Source organism: Antrostomus carolinensis, unplaced genomic scaffold (genome assembly GCF_000700745.2).
Source record: "Antrostomus carolinensis isolate BGI_N321 unplaced genomic scaffold, ASM70074v2 scaffold18353, whole genome shotgun sequence".
Classification (NCBI taxonomy): Eukaryota; Metazoa; Chordata; class Aves; order Caprimulgiformes; family Caprimulgidae; genus Antrostomus; species Antrostomus carolinensis.
This window is the reverse complement of record NW_010306054.1, coordinates 1-25,695: the sequence shown is the minus strand read 5'-3', so window position 1 is coordinate 25,695 and position 25,695 is coordinate 1. Positions and strand designations below refer to the sequence as shown.

At 36.9% G+C, this 25,695-nt stretch overlaps 2 protein-coding genes across 2 annotated transcripts; one reads left to right on the top strand and one right to left on the bottom strand.

Annotated features, from left to right (window-relative positions):
* Window positions 1-2,264: 2,264 nt before the first annotated feature.
* LOC104522648 (N-terminal EF-hand calcium-binding protein 1-like) lies at window positions 2,265-10,031 on the top strand. The gene is made up of 5 exons (XM_010165002.2): window positions 2,265-2,315; window positions 3,852-3,964; window positions 5,554-5,631; window positions 6,640-6,731; window positions 9,697-10,031. The coding sequence occupies exons 2-5, from the start codon at window positions 3,858-3,860 to the stop codon at window positions 9,723-9,725; spliced, it is 306 nt and encodes a 101-aa protein (XP_010163304.1). The 5' UTR covers window positions 2,265-2,315; window positions 3,852-3,857; the 3' UTR covers window positions 9,726-10,031.
* Window positions 10,032-12,325: 2,294 nt separating this feature from the next.
* On the bottom strand, window positions 12,326-23,377 carry CUNH8orf88 (chromosome unknown C8orf88 homolog). Its single transcript, XM_029084280.1, has 5 exons — window positions 23,299-23,377; window positions 22,413-22,483; window positions 18,344-18,428; window positions 17,084-17,190; window positions 12,326-12,364 (listed from the first exon to the last, which is right to left on the bottom strand). The coding sequence occupies exons 1-5, from the start codon at window positions 23,375-23,377 to the stop codon at window positions 12,326-12,328; spliced, it is 381 nt and encodes a 126-aa protein (XP_028940113.1).
* Window positions 23,378-25,695: the final 2,318 nt, after the last annotated feature.

The following is a 25,695-nucleotide window of genomic DNA, read 5'->3' as shown; positions in this document are numbered from 1 at the left end:
AGCTCTGTTTTGGAAGCAGCAGCTCACTGCCCTGCCACAGTTGCCTCCTGACATGGACTGATGCCAAAAGGAGTTTAAGGAAACTGAACATTTAAAAGAATGTTATTGAAAAAAGAAACCTGGCATACAATAATAATGCAATGCAAATGTTACAGAAAGCAGATGACCATTTTGTAATAAATAAATTTGCAACAGAGATGTTATAAAATGATCAAATCTGCTACAGATAAATGACAGAGAACCTCAGTTTGAAAAGTAGCTCAGTGCCAAAGGGAAATGGTGGCAGAGCATAGACCTTCCATAATTATCTCTGTATCAATATAAAACTTGATTAATAAAACACAGCAATTAGAGAAACCCATGCCAATAGACACACTATATCCACCTTTGCCTAACTTTGTATTCTGTTTGACTTTCGACCTCACAGCCACTTCTGTGAGAGGTGTTAAATATCAGCCATCTTGTGGCAGCTAAAGCTCCTCTTTTTTACTTTGCCCTGAAATAGATTAGAAAGGATTGTACAATCAAGCCAAAAGGCAACTTCAGAAGCTACCACTTCTCAGCTGAGGTGGGGTGGGACTGTGGAGGCATTTTAAAGCCCCAGCTGTGAACTGCATCAGCTTTCATTTGCAGGCTGCGTGATAACTGTCAGGCAGGAGCTCTGTTCTCCACACTGGGCTACTTCACTCATGCTCCATGTTGAGTCAGCCAATGCATGAGCACTCTTTCTGCACAGATGAGGACTACATGCCAGAGCTCTCATCATCCGATGTCACAGCAGGCTGGCTATAGATTGTTTTTAACTTCCTGAGGGGTCCAGCAAGTTAGTCATCAATGGTTCCTACTGGAAAACTACCCGATGAATGGTTGATTTAGTGTTGTCTAACTCTTCTGCTGTCTTCTGTCAAAGCTGAATTTAACCATGAATCAGTCTCATAAGTTGTCTCTTTTTTCTTAAGTTCTAAATTTCTGTATACTGGAAAAAGTAAAATTCTTTTCTTGCTACCTTAAGAGAAGTTTGGAGTACAACTTGTCATTTCTTTCCTCTCTTTTTCCATTCTTTTCCCTAGAAAAAAATTGCACTGAAAGTCTAGAAGAACCACAGCAATAGCATTTTTCCCTCAAGGTTTTATCTGAAGTGTGTGCACTGACAAATGAGCTACTAAAGCTGGGTGTTTTTCCCCTCACACACACATTTCATGCCTTTCTCTGCACATTCTGCAGGAGAGGTACAGCCACACAACAGTGTGATTGCTACTTCACTCCTGCCTTGCTCTGCCACTTGCTGCTGGTGGAGGTCCCCTGTTCATTGAATTCTACCTGCACACCTCTTGTTGGCTTTTCAGCAAGTACAATATTTGTGCTGGAAAAATGCCTGCTCCCTGAGGTTAATCAATCCTCACCCAGCTGCAAGTAGAATATTTTTTATCTTTGTTACCCAAGAGTTGTTTGCAATGAGAAAGGAAGCGCCTCTAACAGTGCATTTTGCTCCAGCTGCTTATTGCAAATCGATCTGCTTTTTTTCAGGCATATGGATATCTTTCAGGATATCCATATGGCACTGGATTAGAAGGTAGTGCATGTGCCTAGCATGTCAATGATAATTTTGTGTGCACTACTAGATGGTGTTTGCCTGAATCACTGATTCATGAAGAGCGCATCGGGTTTGTGTGCCAAGCAAGCATGCTGCTGCCTCACAGATGCATCTGTTGGTGGCTGCCCAGCCTGTCCTCAGAAGCAAGTGCAGCAGTTCAGAAACCTGACTTGAACATCATGCACATGTTTTTCACTGCTAGAAAACAGTCCCTTGCAACCATAAACCCCCCTAGAGGAATTCCTTCTGTGTAAAGTTTTATGATTGCATAACTGTAGCTGAGAGCTCATTTCAAATTACCATCCTTGCTCATCTCCGTAGTCCACGTGACAATCTGAGAAGGTATCTGTCTTTTCTCAGTTCAGTCCAATGTACATTTGGAACAAGTGGATTAGTTACAAATGCAAAAAGCACCTGCTCAGCATTATAAATAAAACTTTAGAAAACAGCCTGTTTGGAAACCATTAAGGATTTAACCACCGAAATGTGAAGGATTCTGCAAACAATGCTTGTGTATGACTTGCAGCTAATAAAGAAGGAATTTAGTTACAACTTCTGGAGATAAAACAGAATCTAGCCATTGGAACAGTTTGTTAAAAAGGTAAGAGCAGAATACAGCTCCAATATTGCCTCTTATATTTCTATTTTCTTTTCAACTGCTTCAAAGGACCTAAAGCTTGAACCATTTGAAGAGGAAGTTTTGGAAGGAAATGCAAGATCTGTAAGTGATTTTCAAGATAATGATTTTGACATTTGATTTTGAATGCCAGGTATTGAGACAACAATCTCACCTGATCTCTTTTGTTAAAAAATCATTTAAAAAGTCACCATCCTCACTTTTTCCAGTGATAATCCATTTTAGGTAGCAGAATACATTATGCTAGAAGCAACAAAACAAAACTGACTTAGAATATGTGGGTAAAACTTTTATATTGTTTTTAAAGGATACAGTGAGACAAAACTTCAACTCCCATAAGATGGAAAAAGTGTCATTAATAAGATTTACCAAATTGGGCCACAGTGTTTATAGGGTGGTAGCTTCTCTGCTCCCAGTCACCTAATAGTACATGCGTGCTTTAATTCATAGCTGTACAGCCTCCCTCCATTCCTCCCTCCCAAAACCACTATAGGAAACCTTATCAGGAAAGATGGGAGAGCATCTAGTGCTAAGCAACCATCAATATGACAACTTACAAAACCAAAATCATGAATCAGAAATAGACTTACTGTTAAGTAAGTTTACGTCAAAAGATTGAGCTCAATTTTTCAAATACACTAGCATTCCTAAATTCAGGGCTCTGAACCTACCAAAATGCAAATGACATACACATGAAAAACTAACCAAAACAGATGATTCATCAGACGCCTTATTTCACCACAGGATTTGCATCAGATTTTTTTTCTATTTTAAATGAGACTACACAATATTGCTAGACAGGCTGTTTATGATGGAGGGATAACTATCAATAATCAAGGTGGAAATGATTCAAAAACCTGTAAAAGAGATGAAGTTGTATTAACTAAGAAGCACAGGTGTTTCTTTAAATATTGCTTTAGTAAAGGTGACAAGCTTCAATGGATGAATCAATATGTAAACTACTTACATTAGCTAAATTATTATAATAATAATTCACAATAATTAAATTTTCTGTACTGCCAGGTGTTTCAGTAGATCTGTTTATAAAGATTGTTCATTTTTTGCAGAAAGGTAGAGTAAAAAAACCCTATGAATCATTTGACATGGACTATCTTAGGAATCTCATTTGGGTGTGAGTCAGAGCTCTAAAAGGTAAAAGACAGCTCTCGTAAGAGCACCTCAATCAAATGTAATACTGCATCCGGTGCAGATTGTGGGAGTATGCTCTTATCTCAAACCTTGCACCCTGTTGGCACACAGATTCATCCAAGAAAACATGCTGACTTTATTATCAAACATTTCAAAGATCAAAATTTGCTTCACCCTCTTCCAAAAAGACTCTCTCATCCTGGCTTTGGACAACTCTTGCTTTTCTCTCATTTTGGTGTTTCCATTCTGAGCCTCAGCCTGCCTAGACATAGAAGCCACACTTGAGCATTTTTACTTCTCCACTCTAGAGCACTAAAACAGGGACAGCAAACTTCAAAGGAACTTTTGGGAGTTTTGTTTGATTATTTGGGTTTTTTTATTTTTATTGTTTTATGGTAGACTTTTCTGAGTTTAAAGTACAAGGAATTCAGAGGATGATAGGGCAGTAATATTGTCATGTTTTTGTATTAGCACATAATGATCGTTCAACGTCAGATGTCTGTGATAGAAGAAGAAATGGAGGAATTCCGGCTTGCTCTGAAGCAGTACGTGGAATCTGCTTCTGCTCAGGGTGGCTGCTTGCAGTAAGTACAGTGTTATTGTCCTCAGCCTGAAGGAAGGAATGTAGCCTAATTTCTTGAATAACTTTTAAATGGAGCTGCCTATCACACCCCTGATTTATAAGCCTTGTTGCTATGACATCATCACATTTATGATCATACCAGTAGTGTTCACACAGGCGATAAAAAGTAAGATATAAGATGGAAGAAGCAGAGTGACCTTTTTGCAGTGGTTCACTTGTAAAGGCAGACTGATGAGGAGAATAAAATTATCTTCTGGGCCAAGAGCTGGGAAAAAAACAAGTAAGAGAAGCCCCCATCCCCTTTCCAAACAACGAACATCTAACGGAACGCTGCAGTGAATGCAAACTTGTCAGGGGAAGAGAGCTATCTGACTTCAGAATCCAACTTAACAAATGATGGCAAAAAGTTACTTTCTTTCCCAAGTTTACAGGCATTTGGTAAGTCTGTAATGCCACCTACTGGTTGTTTTTCCACTGTTTATGACTTGGACTTGTTTTTTCAGGCAACATGTTGTTCTTGATATTTTTACTATTTTACAGTGTGCTTTCACATACAGCGGGAGAAACCAAATAAATCATATGATTTATTGATTATTACAGTATGAAATACAATCTGAGACTAGTTTGCAAGCACATTAGTAGTAAAGATCAGCGATCTCACACTTGGACACTCAAGAGAAATATGTATATATACTTTTTGTGCTATATATCTAAACACCCATTTGAGTACCCATAGGTACTCTATAGGTACCCTACATGCTATAAAGCTTTTATGCTCAGGATAATAAGCAGGATGATTCTGTGTAGAAGATCAGCAGATATTCCGTGGGTCATTTTTCACTTATGATAAATTGTTAGCTGAATAGCATAAGAACAATTAAATAGTACCCAACGGTATTATTTAAAAAGTCTATCTGCAGCAGACATCAGCCTATCTGTCTTTATACTCCATTAATATTTTCTTCCAAAGCACCTGAACTGTATGTCACGTTGATGCATCTCTCATACAAAAGGATGATTTCTCACAGTGTAATTCTTCAGTGAAACAGCACAAGTGACTCTATTTATCATCTGAGCTGTTCTCTGTGTGCAATATGCTGTATTAGCTGATTTTTCCCTGAACCACGCTTCACTGAATAATTTTCTGTATTACTGATTAGTATTTCTTTAGAAAAATAACACTGTTGGAGCAATATGAAAAATTAGTTTCATAAATAAAAGTCATTGTATGTGTAGTAATATAAAATATTAATTTTAAAATATAAAATACTCCAAGGTTGTTTTTTATTTTTTTTTTTAAAAAGGAAAAAAACTCAGATAATTTGCAGTATGTTTCTCACAAATCACTTATTTGTTAAACTTATTATTTGGGTCATCTTTCTTTTTCTTTTTCTTTTTCTTTTTCTTTTTCTTTTTCTTTTTCTTTTTCTTTTTCTTTTTCTTTTTCTTTTTCTTTTTCTTTTTCTTTTTCTTTTTCAAAATCACTGCATTTGGTTCCTATTCATAAGTGATTAGGAATTGGGAATAAGATGTGTATGTCCAATAAATTTGCCATGTTTGATTAAATTAGTTCTATCCTACAATTCTTAGTGTTTCCATACAGAAGCTTCCAAGTGATTCCCGCTTCATTGTTTATGAGTTCTGGGAGAACAGCAATGCCTGGAACAGGTAAGTTTTGGGATTTTGGGGTGAGGTCTTTTGTAATATAAAAAGTTTTGAAGGTTAGAAAGGAATTGTGTAGAAGGACCGAATACAAATTACTTTAGATACTGCTAATTGATCTCTTGCTAAGTATATCACAATTAAGACTTCAGAACAATACTTCAATTGCTAAAGACTAAAATACACTGAAACATATAAATGATAATGTCAGATACAGCTAGTTTGAACAGAACATACAAAGCCTGAAAGCAAATAGAGAAAGGTATAGCATCAGATGGATGTTAGTTATCAGAGACAAAAGAATAGGTCAACAGCAATATTACCACAGTTTAATGATAATGAAAGAAACAAAAGGAGCCAATGAGTGAGGCAGGAGGTGTGCCATCCAGCAACACACTTAGGCATGCACGAAGTCATGGCAAACTCTCCTAAAGCTTCCCAAATCCACGTCATAAAACCCCATCTGACAGATTCCCAGAATGTCTCTTTTGGGCCCAAAATAGAAGTTATAGTGATTAGAAGACCTACCAGCTGAGTTCTAACCTGCAACAGGCAGATGGCTAAAAAATGGAGACAAAAATATTTTCCTTAACTACTTTTAGTATTTAAAAAACCCAAATAAATCCCACAGTCCTAAATTGTGTACAGAAACTGTTCTGAAGGAAGATGGAGAAGCCTCTTGAAGCTTTCTAACTTTTCTTTTGAACAAAGCCGTAGTTCAAAGCAGTATGTTTGCTTTCAGAAAGACTCAGAAACACCAGTAACAAACACCACCACATCTGGAACAAGAACTGTTATGCTGTGTTACAACCAAGAGATAAGCATCAGAGTAAGAGGCAACCATACAGAAGAAAAAGTGTGTTTAATAAAACATGCAAGCACTTCACAGCTTATCTGGTCTTCTCTCCCATTATCATCGCCTAAGTTTTGAAGCACAGAATCGGTCTTATAGCATTATATTTAGCCCCTTTAAAAACCTTGTTATATTCTCTTTTTTTTTTTCCAATTACTTAGCCACCTTCAAATGAATTACAACAAGACATTCCAAAGAAGTAACGTGGACTTCTTGGAAACTCCAGAGCTCATCACAACAATGCTAGTCCCTGGTAAATATAAATTTTCCACAATAGTTTGTTTGTTCCATGTGAAGAGTTCTGATGTGTTAGTCTGTTCCATATGCAGGACCACTACATAATATCACCCTTAGTGAGATTTTCTCTGCTAAAGTACGGAGGAGAAAGGGACTCTAAATATTTTTATTTTAAGCACAGAAATGTAAAAAGCATCAGCAAGAATGAAACCCACAATGCTTTATTTTATGTAGTATAAAGTTGCACTAGCATATACTGTTTGAGAAAGTATCTAGAATAAACAACACTATTTGTGATTAGTAAAATAGACCCTGTTTAAGATTTTCAGGCAAAACATTGCTTACCTATGAAGACTTCAGCTAAACCACATATACATTGACTGATGTCAGTCTTGATTACTAACAATTTATATCTACTAATGAATTTATTGTACATGCTTCCTGCTATGTTAAAACAAACTAGTTTGAAAAAGCAAGGTGTTAATGATTCCAAATTACTATTTCTAATACAAACCAATAAACATACAACATCATATTTCTCAGAGAAATCTGAGTTAAAAGAGATAGTGCAGGATGAAGCAAAAGCATCAGTCCCACATTTACAGAGGGAGGACAGCAAAATTTTTATCTTAGACAACAAAGATTTATTACAATGAAACCCTAATTTCTCCTACGTCCAAGTACAGGCTAAATTTAAAATAACAAACCCCCACCTAGTAGGAAAAAAAAAAATACATATACATAGTCATATACCTGGGGTTTCTCCTTAAAAGAAACCAGCCAAGACATTTTCAGACCTCATGAGCCTGATCTGAACACACAATTATATGCCAGGGATTCCTGCAGTATCAAGAGATTGCACTTAGTGAACCAAGAATCCCTTCAAATCTTGTCTCTTACTGGCGAAATTGCTGGATTTAAGACAAATTTGGCTGTAGGAAGCAACGTGGCCTTTTCCCAAACTTCTTTGTGTCCAAGAGCTAGACTGAGTATGACCCAGGAGCATTCCAGGGGTGGTTTACTCACAGCTCAAGTGCAATTACCATAAAATAAAATGTTAACATCATTTATAAATGCCTAAATATAGAAGCATCTGAAATTGGATTCAAAATGCTCATCAAAGCTCGAACTCTGCCTGCTGAGCAGGATTTCGGCCTGCAGCACTCCATCCTGGCAGGCAGTTTCCATAGAAACAGCATGTCTCAGCCTGCACTCCTTGCGGGAGGGGGCACGGGAAGTAATGCCTTCACAGTTATTTTTACAATTTTATAGATTATCTGTAATTTAGAAATCTGTGCAGACATTTGAGCTTTTGATTCATGGAAAGTATTTCCCATGTTTGATCTATGTAAGTCATACTTGTATTTGAAAGAGAGAAAATGTCCATGAAGTAAAAAATGGCTGCAATGCTACCAGTGTACTTTCTGAAAGAATTTTAGACACCATAAAGTGATACCACTATAAAACCAGGTAAAAAAACAACCTGTCTGCAACTAGTACATAGATAGGCTCTACTTTAAAAACAAATTTAGCCTACCTCAGATACATCTACAGTTTCTTTACACATCTTTACTTCATTTAACTAAGAACTGAAATAATTCTAAATCGTAATCTGAATCTAATTCAAAGATTACAACACAAGTCTTCACTCATCTGATTAATTAAAATTAATACGGATACACTTACTTGGCTAAGAATGATTCATGAAGACATGGGATTTCAGCACTGTTAGATGCGGTATTATCCTAAAGCAAATTCATTTTCCATCAGTTAACAGGAACCACAACCCATTACAATCACTTGCACACCTGTTAACTGACCAACTTGCTTCAGGCCAATTTACCTGGGTAGCATGAATCACTCAGTTCATCTTCAGTGAATGCCTAATCTTGATATACAATCTGGATTTAAAGACACTAGAGAACCTTCTGGTGAAAAAAACCAAAAGCTAGGGAAAAACTGTTGAACACTTATGACACTATAATCCATGAAATACTTTGAATTGGCATTTTTTTGGCCAAAATTCTTTAATTCACTGATGTGTCAGAGATTACTAGGCTTTCATAGCCCAAATTCAGGTAGGGTTCTTAAGTATCTTCTAAATATTCTTCTTCAAGAATAAAAATTTTCATAAAAACAGCATAAATGGAAGGATTTATGAACACATTCACAGAAACAAGTTGTGTTAATGAATTTAATCCCCAGAGTGTGTAGTGCAAAACCTACCCAGCCTAGAACACCTCTCTGCTAAGGGGAATTGCCATCTTAGATACAGTCACAATTCCTTTCCTTCCTTCCTCTCTCCATAAATCTTGTGGTTCCTCTCTGTGTAAGGTTCAATTTCAAAAGGGCAAAGAGGAGGGACTATGGGGAATAAGTAAAAATGTCTTTCACGCCAGTTCTGTCTATTATCTGGTGATTACAGATCTTCTTTTATGGGAATGACATTTTACAAGTCCATCAATTCTCTTACTTTTGGGGCAAAATGCTCTCAGTTCCTAGAGTTGTGTAACAAGAACAGCACCATGTTTGAATGTCACCAGGAAATAAAACCATTAAAGGCAGCACACTCACCCAGGGAACGCAGCACTCAGCTAAAGTACTGACACACACAGCAGAACAGGAGTGAGGATTTATGCTGTTTGCTTTCTGGGATCTGGGCACATCATTCTATACAACCGCACCTATGACATGATAATGCTTCTTTGCATGTAATCAAAAGGAGATGTAAGTCCTTGTGCTAAAGCCACCCCTCCACCAGTTATACTCAGCTCTCCCAGTATTTCCAGCATTCTTCCTCTGCCTTGAGAGGTTTTGTCCTTGACTGCATGCAGCATTCAAATAAAGTAGTATTATTAGCTACATATATAAATGAATGTTTCTTTATATATGTTATAGCTATTTTATTTAGGATTTTTACAAGAGGCAAAAAAACAAATACTGTTTATGTTAACCAATAAATAAATTCTCCTCTCTTTCAGCATCGTGGTGGGTCCTCAATAACAACTAGAAGCTGTGGTTCCAAGTAGTGTTAATGTTGCATTGTTTTTCATTACAGTAACATGCATATAGCAGTGTACAGGTGTGCTGGGTTATGAACTGATGATGTGACATTGTTTGCTATTATGAGATCTCTTACCTTTTCAAATATGGGAAACTGCACATTTATTACCTTCTCTTCTTGTGACCAGCTCAGTGAAATGATGCATACTAAAAGCTGAAATAAGACAACTATGCTAAACTGTTTCTTGTGTATATTCAGTCCAAACTGTCACAGAAAAGTGCATCTTGATTGGTATGACTAAATATTTGTGAAAAGTTTTAGTCTTACATTAATAAACAACTGTTACTTAATGCTTCTGTTTTCTCCTTTTACAGAAGAAACAGGTATGAACATGAACACACATTTTCATAAATGTCTCGGGCTTCAGGGCAGCTTTAAGTCATTGATTAGGAGAACGAACATAGGGTCAACTTTTCGTGTCAATTGAGAACTTGACTTGTACAGGAAATTTTATGCCCACAAGGCAGTATTATTTCTCTTCACAGCCTCTAGCCGCTACCCTCGCGAGAGGAAACACGTCTGCCCATCTGCCAAGCCTCTTTGGATCCACAGACTTAAAATTTCACCATCAGCTTGCTTTGAACCCTATGCCTTTAACATATGCGGAAAATATTTTCATTAGATCACTGGCAGCTCACTGAAAAGTCATTAGAGAAACCACTGTTAAGAGTATAAATAGCCATAAACCTGGAAGTAGAAACACCTTCTTCCCTAAGAAGTTTTGTTATTGTCCCCTGCATCTGAGCAGTAGTGTGACCTCCAGCCCAAGAATGAAAGGCTGTAACCTCACACCTCCATGACAGGTTGACACGCTGTCACATCTCAAATTCCTGCCCGTAAAGTTTTCCCGTAGCAGGAGAGAGGGGAATCTGGCTTTTTTTCCTGTGCCAAGAAGTTGGTCCAGCATTCAGCATGTTTTCTTTCATCACTACTGATCTACCAGCACAGTGACATATGACACCGCTGCAGCGTAAATCCTTAAGTGAAAACTGACCCACTACACTGAGGCTTATGATATTTTTCCCTTTCACTGGATAAACTTCATTAAACTTATGCTTAAAATAACCTGCATTAGAACGTCCTGTCAATTAGATGCTGAAGAGGGGAAAAGTTTCTAGTAGGGAAAATGTCCTAACAGTTATTCTCCTTTGTGTATTTGCTAGTAAACAAACACTTTGATGAATCATACAGAAGAACAAGTTTGAGAAGTTTCACTTCAGAGCATTGAGAGCTACACACAGAAACTGGGGAAAAAGATCCATAGGACTCATTCTAAAAAGACTCCCACTGATTAAAAAAAACAAACAAAAAAGATGTTGTTCTTTCTAACATTACCGATAAACAACATACAAATAAAATACACTTGGAAGCTTATCTGAATTGACTAACTGCTGCTAAACATAAAAGAAACTGAATTCAAACAAGTTTATGTGCACAGTTCAGGGAAAGAAATCTAGTGTCTATCAAATGCAACTTGAAAGTTTTTTTGCACTACTGGGATTACCATTCAACACATTCTCATTTAGCTTCCATTATCATTTGTGAAAGAGGTTAAAAAATTGCCTTCAGTACCCAAATGACATTAATCTAAGTCTGAATGCAGGTTCTGAAAGTAATTATATTCACACAAAATAACTATTAGTGATGCTTGTCAACTGAAGGATATGTTCAGTAAATATTCAAACTACTGCTTTCCACTTCACTATTAAATATTATTCTAATTTAAGAAAAAAAGTTATAGAACTATGTATTGGTATATCCATTTACCCATGTAAGACGTAATTAAAATCTATCTTGTTCCTCAATTTTGCCCATTACTTCCACATTTCAAAGTCAAAAACACTGGACAATTATTTACAAAGAACGTCAAGGAATGCAATGCACAGACAGTTCTCTTGTTCTGATCCACAATGAGATTTCTCATTTTAGGGAAACTGTTAGTAACAAGTGACTCTGTACCTTGAAAGAAGGGATGTATCCACAAAATATTAAGAAATCTTTTGTGTCATGATGGCGATTTCAAAAGAAGAAAGCAAGTAAGTGAAAGTTTGGGGTTTGTTGTTGGTTTTTGTTTTTGTTTTGTGGGGGAGGGGGGTGAGGTGGGTAATAAATTGAGAAAAAAAAAAATTAAGCTAGAGGAGTACATACCGTAAGACATCTGAGATTTGACACAGACAGTGTTTATTGTGCCATTATTACTGCTATACAAAGGCAGTGGGAGGAAGCGAAAAGCCCCAGATGAGTAGTGGTTTAGAATTTATGGTCAGACGAACTATATGGCTACATAACACAGGCAATTCAAGGACAAAGTTCTGTCACAGCAAAATGTAAAATGATTTATTTTCATTGTAGTTGTATTACCATCTCGGGCATTACAAAGTAAAGGTTTGATTTTTAAAGCACTTGGGCAACTACAGAAGAAATAGGCATTTCCATACGTTTCGTAGGGTCCTACTTTCATCTGTAGGCACGCAAGTACCTTCCAAAAAAATCTGCATCATATGTAGCTCCTTCATTGATGGATTTCTCATCTTCCAAACAGCCTGTCACTTCCTGCATATGTCAATAAAAGGGTTGCTCTTTTCCTGTAAGGCAAACAAAACCTCAAATTACTTAAGTTATAGGAGGTCATTTAAGCCAAGTTTTCATGGGTCTGCTTATAATCCTTTTCTACTTCATGTACATTTAAAAATTTGATTTTTTTTTAATTAATGCAAACAGTTCTACTTTTATTAATCACAGAGACTTAATCTGAAATCTTCCTGGCAGATTCTGTCAACACAGCAGCATCAGTTTAGTTCAAATAACGAGCTATGTCTAGGTAGGCCTGAACCACACATCTCAAAAAACCACAGTATCTTTTGGGACAAATGCAACCTGCAGCCCACTAACTGTAACAACAGCATCTCCCTTGTACCAGTCACTCTAGGCAGCTTTCTCCATCGGCAAGTACGGCTTTCACTCATAGACAGGCATATACTTTATCAGTTACTTCTAAACTTCGGAACTAGGGAAGTCTTAACATCAGCAAGAACCACCTGAATACTGAATTCAGCAGCAAACTGTCGATAACACCTAAATACAAGCTCACTGACATTGTAGAATTGTCTGTTCCTCATTAGAAATTTATTTGCAGGCCACCTTCTTTCTGCCCCTTTTAAGCATCATTAATTTAGTATACACATGCATCTCATGGATCCCTCTGGTTTCTATGCAGAAAAAATGAGTGACATGGGATCAGTCAACACACTGGAATTTTCCCAGGTAGCTACAGAATCTGCTGCACAAAGGAAACTAAAGTGCAGAGGAAAGAGGATGGATAATGGAACAACTGAACACCACTTAATGTTAAGTGTAAGTAAATTCAGTGGTTTTGCACACTCCACTGAAAACAAGTCCTGAATAATGATATCATGGGGATACAAACATTCTACTATTATTTCTGGTACTGCTCTACCAAAAGAGTACTGTCTTTAGATGACTTGTTATCAGGATGTCACGAGCAAAACAGCACAGAAGTCCACCTCAGCACTTACCTTAGAGATCTCAGTAAAAGCAACATTCAGGTAATTTCTCATGATCACATCAGCTTTGCTATAGGATGTGCTTGAAATTAGACTGCATCTCTCCCACCCTTCTAGAAGCCACAAATGCTATGAGGAAGATTTTTTATTTATTTTTTCTTTTTAACTAATGGGAACATCTGATAAGATGTGATGAAAGAGAAAAAGCTTTCACAGCCTCACCAAACCAACTGTTTTTCACTGTGAGAGTGAAGTCTATTGTAGTGCTTCACCACAGGCAGAGATTTCACAGTCTCTCCACAGAGTGGCTGTGAAGTCTCTGCCTGTGGAGATATTCAAAACTTGACTGTACATGATCTTAGGCAACCTGCTCTAGCTGACTCTGAGCAAAGGGGTTGGACTTGATGATCTCAAGAGGTCCCTTCTAAACTAAATTATTCTGGGAAAATTCATTATAAGCTACCAAACACATGCTTAGGAAAGGAAAGGAAAAAAAAAAAAAAAAAAGAAGCAAAAAAAAACCCAAACCCAAACCAAAGCTGTAGATTACAACTGCATCTCATCACTAAACGTGTTAGAAAGAAACAGCACTCAGAAATCACTCTTTGCATAAAAACTAAAGCTGTTAGTAGTTGTCCTATAGGCTTTCTACTATTAATCAACTTGTTCTCTACTTCAGGGCAGAATGGTTAAACTCTGACATCCAGTCTCAACAAGCTAGGTGGCACACAAAGCAAGCAATTTAACATGACAGACTGGTGTCACCATACTGCACCAGAAGGAGCCTGAAATCACTGCATTTTCTGGATAAATTAGTTTTGAGTTTATCTTCATTCTATGATTCACTTTTTCTTTGATTCCAGGTGCCTTCTCAGATTACATGGTCACGAATCACAGAATGGTTTGGGTTGGAAGGGTCCTTAAAGATCATCCAGTTCCAACTCCTCTGCCATGAGCAGGGACACCTTCCACTAGACCAGGTTGCTCAAAGCCTCATCCAGCCTGGAATCATGAAATGCTTTTCCTCCAATCTACATATTATAAGAATATGAAAATCCCTAACAGGCTTAATCTTTTGTGCGATATTGGGCTCACACTATTATCATTTGAGAGAAACCCTCACCTGGGTAGAAAAATTGCTTATTCAGTGTTAGTGTTTTAAGACAAGCTATACACCAAGGAGCGCCACGTTCTGAACAGAAGCCTCTCCTGCTCCCACACTGAATAATCAATCCTGTATTTCACGAAAGTCTCACTAGTAATGTTTTTCAAGAGATGCAGCTAACTCAGAAGAGGAAATAATGCAGGTCTTAATCCCATAAAGTGTTTGTAGTTAGTGGGGTTTTTTCCCCTTGTAATTTTGAGGTGTGTTTTATCACTCTTCTTTAAATTCAATATGCATCTTTACACACTAATATATGAGACCTGAAAGTAAGATCCATTATTTGCAAAGTCAAGGATTTTCCTGGGTAAGATTCAGCTTCTATTCTATTCACAGATTCTTATATTTGGATTCCCATACAGAAAAACTTAACATCTCCAGTGTTTCATTTTTTTCCACAGGAAGTGCCTAGCTGGGTAGGGTACACGTGTCCCAAAAATAACATTTTTATTTCAGTATAAAGCAATGGAATTTCTAACAAGGTTCATATACTTTAACTGAGATCTTACAATGGTCTTGGAAACAAAGGTAATTTTTTCCTCTTCCTTGCCAACTGCTTAGTGAAAAGCAAGCTGGTATATCCATGCTGGCATACAAAATACATCTTAAGACAGCCCACATCAAAAGAACTTATATTTTTAATTCTTGTTAATATGCCTCCAAATAAACTGTCAAATTACTAAAAATTCAGTATCTACAATAAAATTCCACACTGGAATACAACAGTGGATAGTTTTATCCTATGTTAACACCAAAACATCTGTTCTTGTCAATTCAGAAAAAAAACCACACACTATCACTGACCACATTTCATACTTATAATGTGGAACTGACTCCTGAAGTATGACTAGCAAGCTAGTAATATCACCTTTATATACTAACGAGACCAGTATACTTGCAATATCCTTTTCAACACTGTCTCTAAGATCACACAGCAAATTCACGAGCTTCTGCTTTCTTTTAATGAAAACAGGATTTTTTTCCTTTAGCTTCCTACTCAACCATCCATACTTTGTGCTTAAGACACCAATAGTGATAGCTAAGCGATATACTTTGTTATTCTAACACAACATCCAGACTAACAAGGGTTTGTAATTTACCCATCCCCTTTTAAAGCTGAATAGAATCAGAAAACTCACTGCTTTTTTATCTCTATGATAAACTAGGATATGCAAGTGTGGGCTTACACAGACATGACTAACACAAAGCAGAGGAAAGACTGTAAGAGCAGGCCTCACAAACAGTGAGACACTTATTTCTGAAGACAAGACTATATATAACTGGATACACTTAACTCATAACTCACTCCACAGAAATAGATCCTCCAGCCCCAAAACAATCTCTTAAAACACATGCAACCCATCTTGGCTTGCACCAGTTTTTACTATCCTTTCCCTCTACCCAGATTATTTGCAATTTAGCCATGTCACAGCAATTTTAAGAGTTCATTTGTCCAGTGATTCCATTTCTGCGGGGGTCCTCCTTTACCTATAAACATAACCATGCGAAAGTGTATATATTGTCAAAATTTGTCCACTTAGAAACTCAAGCAGCATGAAGGAGAGGGGGGGAAGCAAGGAAATTCAAGAGCTGAAACTTCCCTATCTGCAGGCAGGTTTTCAAACAAGTAAAGCTTTCATTTTGAGCAGAAATATAACAGAGAGATGTAGAAAGTAAGATCAGGGAAGGCTAATTATTGTCATGTATTTAACTTTGTTTTTCCAAAGAACAGGAAAAGTTTAAAACTGCCTCAAATTGTGGCCAAGATCAGGGAAGGCTAATTATTGTCATGTATTTGTTTTTCCAAAGAACAGAAAAAGTTTAGAACTGCCTCAAATTGTGGCCAGCACAGGAGTCATCTGGACATACTTCTCCAGGATAGGAATCCTCTTTCTAGAAGAACTATACCCTGATGACCTCAAAAGCAGCCTAGTGTGTAGCCTGATTTTATATTTACAATGTCTACACCCAAGTATCTTTTCCCACACGTGGTGTGTGGAATGCAAGCCATTATAATTTTTTCTCTTAGCACACAAAGAATTTGAGGATTATTTAATCTCAAAGGTTACGGTGGCACTCCTGGATCCTTCACATTCATCATTCATTTCTTTCTAACAACACAGACTAAGGAACATGGTAACACAAAGTGCATTAAGCTCATTAATAGTTTTGTAGGGGTCACTGATGCACAGACAACTTGAACACTGGAATCGGACTTTCACCAACCCAGAAATTTATCAAGATTGTTCTCTTTTATTTTGAAAAGACAAGAGATGGCATTCATATAGAATACCAAAGCTAGGTACTGTGATTTCATAGTAGAGAGCTTTTATGATTTTATGATTTTACACTGACTTTAAATTTGAAACACACCTTATTTTCTTCCTGAAAACACAGAAAAAAACCCTTTTCCTTTGTATGGTACTTGCCATGGTGAGATGCTAAATACCAACTGGGGAAGTTATGTACAAATGTAAAAGAGCTGAACTGCACAACCTGTCTTTTGAAGGATTTATCAATTTGGCAGGTGGGTCTGAAGAAAAATGTTTCCTATCAAATGGGTTGTCAAAGTCTCCATGACTTTTTATAACTTCACTTAATAAGAAAAATGCACTTACTGGCTTTTCAAGTACAACTGGATGATCAGGAAGGAACTCTGGCTTCTTCTGAGAGAGAGAAACACTTGAAAGTTTCAGAAGGAAATCTCTGCTGTATTTGATCCTTTCTGTGAACATACAAAATTACTAAGTTCAACATTGTTGTTTAAGGCATTAAAGTCAGGAATTCAGATAACTGATTTGGTTTCTTATGGAAGGGTGGAAATGCTACATGTGGAATATAAAAATCAGTATTAAGAACAGCAGTAATTTAAGTCTGAGCTTGCATCAGGACAATTTGTGGTAAATCACAGAGCATTTCACTTTAACTCTGTCAAATGGACTTAATAAATACTGAGCTACTATGGGTTTGTTGTTTTAATACAAAAGAACACAAAAAGCTGAATCCAACCTTACACCACAGACAGATTCCCTGTATTTTGTTCCAGTTATCAGAAACACCATAAACTGGTCTTGAAACCCTAGAAGAAAATCTGTTTATAACGCACACCAAAGTGGCACATGTTTCTATAGGACAGGTAAAAACAATCGAGTTTCTCTTTTCTTGGAGCTATTAAGTTGATGTCTTTTAACAGGTGAAAGTACATTATGAGATCTGCTGCATGCAAACTGGCAAATGGATTAACACCAATGAAATACTTTTGAGGGTTTTACAGTGAATCAACAAGAGACAGGGGCTTCGCTTAGAACATACATGAACCATCAGAAAATTAGTATTTCAGAAGCACTGAAGTACGAGTAGGAAAAAAGAAGCCAAACTACTAAATTATTAAATTGGCTGAATGCAATACTCTTAAAGATTGTATGCCATGACTGACCCCTGCAATGGGCTAAAGGATGCAACTCAAACCTCTACTTCTACGCACAGAAGCAACTTACACAAAACCAGGATTTTGTGTGAAGAATTTTTTTTACATTCAGGGTTTGTTTTTCCTTGGGCTTGTTTTTTGGGTGTTTTTGTTGGGTTTGGTTGGTTGGTTGTTTTTTTTTTTTTAAAAAGACAGGTACACCTTTATATGCAAGCAAGTCTACCAGTGGAGGTTTCCACCTCAGTTATATCCAAGTTCTACACTTTCTCTAGTGTTATATTAAAAACAGAAAGGTTTCAGATTGCTCTCAAATAGTGGTACAGAAGGAAGCAAAACTCCCAAAGCACTGGCTCATCAGAAAAAATAACATGCAGCTCACATCTCTTCAAAGTTCAACTGCCTTCCAACCAGAAAATACAATTCTGACACAGATATCCATGCAATATTTTACCTTTTTTTGCTTCTGATTCATGCTGTTTTGGTTGACAGGGCATCATAGTTTGAGTTAAGAGCTTCACTTCAGTCATTTCAGATAACTAAAATAGGGAGGAAAGAGTTAAATGTTTTTTAATATATTTCACAAAATTAAATTATGAAGCTTGTTTCCTTTAAACAATTAAAACAAGTATGTACGTTTTCTGGGTTTCTTAGTTAAAAATAACAGCTGTAGCACAGTTTCAGTCATCAACTTTGCTTTCAACAGTCACCAAGATTTTGGACAATTAACACCTGTGCACAAAGAAAACTGCATTTTGTTCGTTTTTTCTACTACTTGCAATTGATTCACATTCTGAGAAGAAACAGTCTTGAACAAATTAAACTGTAGTCAGAACTGTAGCTATTTCCAACAGTTAATGCATCTCTAACTTGAATGATGAAGGTCCTGCAAAATAACTGTAAACTGTAAATAGGAATCCTGGTAATGGAAAATGCCTGAGGAGTTAAATTTGAACCTGTGGAATATTTGTTACTCTTGATAACATACAATAAAGGAATAGTTCAATAATTTACAAAGCAGTATAGGTAAGCACACTCGAGACAGCAATCTTTTAGACAGTGCTATTGGTAGTTTTTAAAAATAACACAATTATCTCCTCCTTTCCTCTTTATCTCACTCAGAACACAGTCAGAAGCTGCTACACTGAGGAATAATAAAAGCAGGAAAGAATTTCCTTAAGACCAAAAGAGAGACTTGGTTTCTCTCACTGAGCAGTGTTTCATAAGCATCAAGACCCAGAATATACAGTATAATGCCGAGTTCCTTCCAGCTACCAAAACATTGAAGTGAGTGTTTTGGAAAGCAGTTTACGCTCAACAGTTTGTCTTGGCTCCCAAAAGACTCCACAGGTTTGGCTGAGGAATTTTAATCTCATTCTGAGACAGATACTGTTGGGAGGAGGAGGGAGTAGGAAGAACTAAAAATTTTGTGAAGTATTTGTAAAAAGTGGAAGAGATCCTATTTTCTGGACAGAGACAGCAGTTAACACTTTGCACTGTAACTGCACCACCAGCTTTTATGGTGAGCTAAGACCAGAAATTGTGAAGTGGTACAGTATTTCTAGCATATTATCCACCCTGCTCGCACTTCCATTTTCTGTGGCTGAAATTCAGTTCCCTTTTCTTGATTTGTCCAAAACTGAAAAAAAATCTGAAAAATCTAGAGATTTCAGAGAATTAAGTTAACAGAGAGCCATACTGCTAACTCCAACTGCTTTGTGATGTTCAACTACTCTTCTCAAGTCGTAGCTATTCAAAGGCTCTTTCCAAGAACAAAGACTTAGCACATTCTCAAATCCACAAGAAAAAGACATTCATGATAAAGCAGAATTTACAGCAATGTGCCAGACAATGTCACCACAATATTTTTAATTTCTTCCTGCACCATCTCCCATCACATCATCCTGCCAACTGCATAATTTCAAGAGTTCTATTATGCTTGGCTTTTGGTCCAAAACTTAACATTTGAGTATCACCACTCACAACAATACTCTTACACAGGTATGTAAGAATATTCCTAGAGCAGGGTACATATTTCTTAGCCCAACATCATTTTTAAATGCTAGTAAAAAGTAGCAAATTAAGAGACTGACTGAGGGATAATTTTCAAGCCTCTCCCTCTCTCTCTCTACCTCAAATAGATCTGAAGTAGTCAACTAAACAGTCTCCAGATCTTCTGAAAGTTCTTTGCATACAATGAAGGAACAGAAATTATTCTCTGCTTTAAATTATTCAGCTAGGGCACAGAGAGTATTCAAGCACTCTCACTGTGAAAACCAATATGGTGTAAATTCTCTAGAATCATGGCTAACATCTTAGATACAAGCACTATCACTGTGCTCATTCTTCTCCACCTCCTCTAAGACTTAAGACTACAAGTTTCAGACTGTAAGTTCCTCAGATAGTAGTTTTAATACTGTAATTCACTGTTCTTTAGAACACTGAATTGAATCTGAGTTTAGAACACTGAGTTGAATCTAACACCGACCAGCACTCCTGATGTGCCATGATGATGATTCTTTTTTCCTGGCAGAAGTCTAAGCAGCTTTAAGAGCGCACACTAAATAACCCAGAGTAAAGCAGTTTGGAGAATTTGATTGCCAGATTCTTCTTCAGTTCTCTCACTGCTTTAAGAACCTGGTTTGACACAGTTGGCTTTATTTTGTTTCTGGGTTTTTTTTAAATCTATTTATAAGTCAGTGGCAAATATAATGTGCTTTACCTTTAAAAATCTTCACCATTCACCGAATTTTCAAAAAACTAACATGCATCTCCTGTATCCTAACCTGTATCAACTTGATTATTTATTCTCTCTTTAAGAGACCATTGCTACATAAGACCATGACTGGTATAAAAAGTTTTAACTAGCCAGTTTTCCTTTAGCAATACTAAGTGTTACGCCAACAGTTGTTCTTGTTTTGCACCTGACAGTGTGTTTAGGGTTGCGATTATTTATGTTCTGTAAAAGGAAATATACTGGAGAAGGAAGAAAAAGAGATAATTAACATTTTATGATTGTACCTACAGAGGATTGTTACTGTCTTGCCAAAAAGGCAGTAAGATTTAAATCACCTGAAATACAATTACAGTTTTGAAAAACAGGTTATTGAAGTGAAATATATATATTATTCTAGGAATGGGGATATTATTTCACCATTATCAGGAGTCAAATAGCGAGTGGATATCAATACACAGCTTTCTGAGATCATAATGGATTTTTTTTTAACACAGAGAATATTCAGCAAGATACATTAAAAAGTGACAATACACCACTTTGTATCAGCAGATTCAAGTCTTCGTTTCTTCAGAACTAGCTACTGAATGTTCCTGTTCAGAAAAATATTCAGTAAAGCTGCTATGCCAGCCTCCAAGCCATTGCTGCCCATCAACTAAAATCAACAAGTTCACAGGGTACTAATCAGCTGGTATTTGGAGGTACATGTGAAACAGCTGACCGTCAAAAGTATTAAAAAGACTTCTCAATATCCTATGCCAAAGTTAAAAAAAAATACAGCTATACTAACATCAAAGAAATGCAGTATCTAGCTGCAAGTAGCCAAATATCGATGAAGCTGAGTACTACAACATTGCCGACCACAGGCAGTTTGTTCTCCTAAGTGCTCAAGAAACAAGTATAACTGTTCAATTCCCTATGTGTGATCAAGGATAGGCAGCCAACATCTTAAAGTCAAAGGTAGCTTCCAGAAGCTTCATACAGTAAATTAATGACTACAGGATTATCAGACCTCTTCTAAAGTAAGAAAATGAAGGGACCAAAAAAAAAAAAAAAAAGATAATTAAAAACCTCCAATACACTCTGAAGAATTTTGAAATTCAGTATCAACAGAAAAATCAAATTCAGACTATGAAACATTAAGCATGTCAGCTGAAACACTACAGACTTCATTTTGCAGCTACAACCAATTTCAAATTTGAAAGACACACTGTACCATGTCTAAAACCAAGTATTTCTGGCAATAAAGCACTAGACTGCTTAGTTTTTTGAATGCTAAGGCCCATTTATTGCCCAGTCCAGCACAGTCAATGAAACAGAACTACAGAATGCACTGGAACTGTTATGTATTTGTGTGAAGTTTGCTGCCTCAAATGAATTTGTGCATGTGCTAACAAAACTAAAGAAAAAAATAGTAATTCTAATGTTATTTTTTTTTCACATAACAAGCAACATTGAATATGTGTACTTTAAGTTTAAAATAGCTGTCTTAAATTCACTGAAGACTAAAAAAATGTCACACAGACTTTCATAAAACTCTTAAGTAAGTTACTCATAAGACGTATTTTTCAGCTACTTGTGCATGCAAATATCAGGGAAAGGCATTCCTGAAACTCATACTTTTTAATACTTCTAACATTGCTGGTTATAACATACGGATTCAATGACACTCCTAGCTGTAAATACAGTTTATTTTTCATTTGGTAACACAAGGGATCAGCTGACTTCCAATTTATAGCACTCTAGAACACACTCCAACTTTGTCATCTACTGTTTACTCAATACTCACCCAGTCAACCTTACTCTGAGAGCATACTTCAGTGTTGCTAGGTAATTCAGTCTGACAGTCTAACGCAATGGCTATGCCAGTGAAGATGAGAAAACATTAAGAAAAAATATTTAAATACAGTCCACATTTTTAGTTTGTGATATTTGCAACAAGGCTATTACCAAAATCCAACTGCAAAGAGATTATATGGGTATTTACTCAGAACTTAAAAGCTCTAAATCACCATAGGACCATTTTCCCTTGAATTTTAAATGAAGTAAAAATTTATCAAGTCACTTAGCTTCTATCCACATCCTCACTGCTATCACTGTTTATCTGGCCACCAAAGATTTCTAATTTAACAGTAATAACAGCTGTAATGCTGCAATATCTAGAAGTCACACAGAGATTTAAAAGTATAAACAGAATATACACAGCTGACATAAATACTGTATGACTTTTTTTCTTAGGCTTTTTTTTGTTTGTTTTAAACTTGTATGAAGGCTAGATAAGAATGGTATAGTGCAGTATGCTGTACTTGCAATAAAACCTAAACAATAATCTAGTTGTTAAATTACATGTATTTTATGTTTCAATAGCAGGAGTCAACTAAGCCACGAAATCCAAATTTAACAGAGAAGTCTGATCCAGCTTTCTGAAGCCAGAACTTCAGATGTCAAACTAGAACACTACCACCAAAGAGAGGTGCATAAACACATAAACGTAAAGTCAGATTTTATTACAGAGATGACGTAGTAAGATCAACACACAACAAGATATTTATACATCACTATAGTTTGAACTAAGACATTTAAAAAAAAATTCAAGTCACTAAACACATCCTTGTTATTTCCTTAAAAGTAATTTTAGCTTTGGCAAAGTGAACTCCCTTAGCCATGCTACTCACCTTGTTTAGAAGCCAGATGATGCACAGGTCGTGCTGGCTGAAGGGATTTACCAATAAACTTTTTATTCTCCTTTAACATTTTGAGGGATCACACTTTAAAAAAGCATCAGAAATCAATACAGAGCATTGAGTTTCACATATGGATGTTAAGTGAGAAGAGCAGTCTATCTACCACTCATTAGTTGCATTTGACAATAGGATACGCTATTTTTTAGTATCTGGGCAGGAAAAAGAAGAAAGACCTAACCCAGAAGTTTTCTTAGATGACAGAATATGCCAGATAAAATTTGCATAAAGACAGAATCAGATGTCTCTCATATCTCTTTTCAATAGAGATACCCTAGATTCTTCTCAAAAAGATTTTTTTCCCGTGCGTACATGTGTACACTTGGAGAAAAGAAATGGGAACACTTGAGGGAAACAAAGGTATTTTCTGACAGTTAATTTAATTTAATGGGCGTTTAATTAATTAACATCAGTGTACCCTTTACAGTCTGCTGCCTGCACAGAAGTTCCTTTTATATATATCTACATAAACTTGCATAATTGGTTTTTAATATCTACTTTAGTTAAATTAATACAGTTTTGCATCTTCCCACTCAGTTTAGCTGCTACAGAAGCACCAAACCCTGCTAAATTGGTGCTGGGCTGACAAATCTCCCACTCTAAGTAAACTATCAGTCATATCTTAATTCAGATTATCTGTATCTAAATTCTTCTCCTTCTCACCCTCATCTCCTTTGTCAACTGGAAGATTTCATGATTTGAAGGAACTTCTACTTCATTTAGAGAAAAAGAATAGCAGAAGCAACAATCAACACAATAATAACGGTACTAAAATTGTGTTTTCTCTAAGAGACTGTACAAGACAAGGGAAGAACTGTTTTAACAAAAAAGACTCAGAGAAAACTACTGTGACTTCAAGAGTTAAAACTGTAATGATTATTATCCAACTCCAGTATGGAGCAGGAAAAGAGAAGTTAGGCTGTTTATCCAGTATCACTCCCTATTCTTAATTGGTCTTTGCATTGTAGAAAAAGAAATCGTCTGATGATTTACTACGTTATAATCTTTTGAACTCAAACACTGAATTGTTCAAGTAACAGTTTTCCAACATAGCCAGTTTGAACCTATTCGGGTCTAGAAATGAATCATTAAATGATTACTGTCTGAATTCGAACAGTTTCCTAAAACTAGGAAAGAAGTTCTGGTTTGATTCCCTGGTTTTCCTACCTTCTCAACTTAAAAAAGAAAGACTTGAAAGCTGTAGTCAAAAACAACAATGAAAATTCCTGCAAGTGAATGAACAGAGTCTACTGACATGGATGATATATATCATTTGATTCAAATTAGGAATACTTGTTTAAACAAGCATTTGAATTTATACTACATACTGAATTTCCGCATAAAGCAATGTAGTAATGAAACCTGCATTGGAAGATAAAAAAAACCAAGTTTTCCTCCACACCCTGATTGCAAATAATGCACACACACTTTCTAAAAATAGGAAAAACTGTTTAAGAGGCTGTTTAGCTTCTAGAATGTACCACATCTGTATTTTTTTAAAGCATTCTCCTCTCAATGAAAGCAAGATGACTTGTGGTGATGGCAAACCACCACGTTTAGCTCTCCACCCATTTTCTATGAGGACGATGTCTAAGAAACCATGTACTCCCAAAGAAAGCAAAATACAAGAGCAAGAAGGGAGCTTGGCCAGGGGTGAAATCAAGTACAGTCTTGTAACAGTTCTATTTCCTCCTTAAGTTGAAAGAAGAGGCTAGAAAAGATCTCAACAAGTTATGCAGCCCAACCTTCTGAATTAATAGTGCTGTGACTAATATCAAGAGAAGTGGAGAAAGATTAGCGTCAATAGCTGAGGAACGAACTGCTTCCTGGAGAGACTATTAATGCAGGGGCACCTCCTGCACCCCAAGACCTCCCCCTCACAGAGACCACATTGCTTCTCAGCAGTGACTGCAACGGGTGGGCTGCCCATCGGCAGGGAGGCCCCTCTGCAGCAGCTGGCAGTGAGGCCCAGCGGGACTCCTGCACGACCTTTTTTGATTCTCTTAACAAGTTGGCCATTCGCAGCAGCCAGCTTAAGAGGGCCCAGCAGAAATGTTCTTTCGAAGACTCTTTCCTGAACACTTTCAAGAGAATTAAGGCAATTTTTTGTGAAAAGGTCCCCTAGCCCAGCAGGCCCACGAGTAACCAGAAACTGACCACCTATCCCCCCCTGCCCAACGAGGCACAGCACTGTTTCACTCAGAGCCCCTCAACGCCTACCACAACCCACAAGAAAACGAAGCTGCTCTCCTCCAGCCTCACAAAAGCCGCCTTCCCCCTGCCCGGTACCTATCTGCCCGCGGTGGGCCGGCCCGACCGCCTCCCCGGCCC

Bases quoted from the DNA above. Each gene is read 5' to 3' on its own strand.
- LOC104522648 (XM_010165002.2), top strand. From the start codon at position 3,858: ATGATCGTTCAACGTCAGATGTCTGTGATAGAAGAAGAAATGGAGGAA. The intron at 3,965-5,553 runs GTAAGTACAGTG...TACAATTCTTAG, and splicing joins GCTCAGGGTGGCTGCTTGCA to TGTTTCCATACAGAAGCTTC. The intron at 5,632-6,639 runs GTAAGTTTTGGG...CCAATTACTTAG, and splicing joins AACAGCAATGCCTGGAACAG to CCACCTTCAAATGAATTACA.
- CUNH8orf88 (XM_029084280.1), bottom strand. From the start codon at position 23,377: ATGTTAAAGGAGAATAAAAAGTTTATTGGTAAATCCCTTCAGCCAGCA. The intron at 18,429-22,412 runs GTGAGTATTGAG...TCCCTATTTTAG, and splicing joins CTCAGAGTAAGGTTGACTGG to TTATCTGAAATGACTGAAGT. The intron at 12,365-17,083 runs GTAAGTGCATTT...TTTGCCTTACAG, and splicing joins CAGTTGTACTTGAAAAGCCA to GAAAAGAGCAACCCTTTTAT.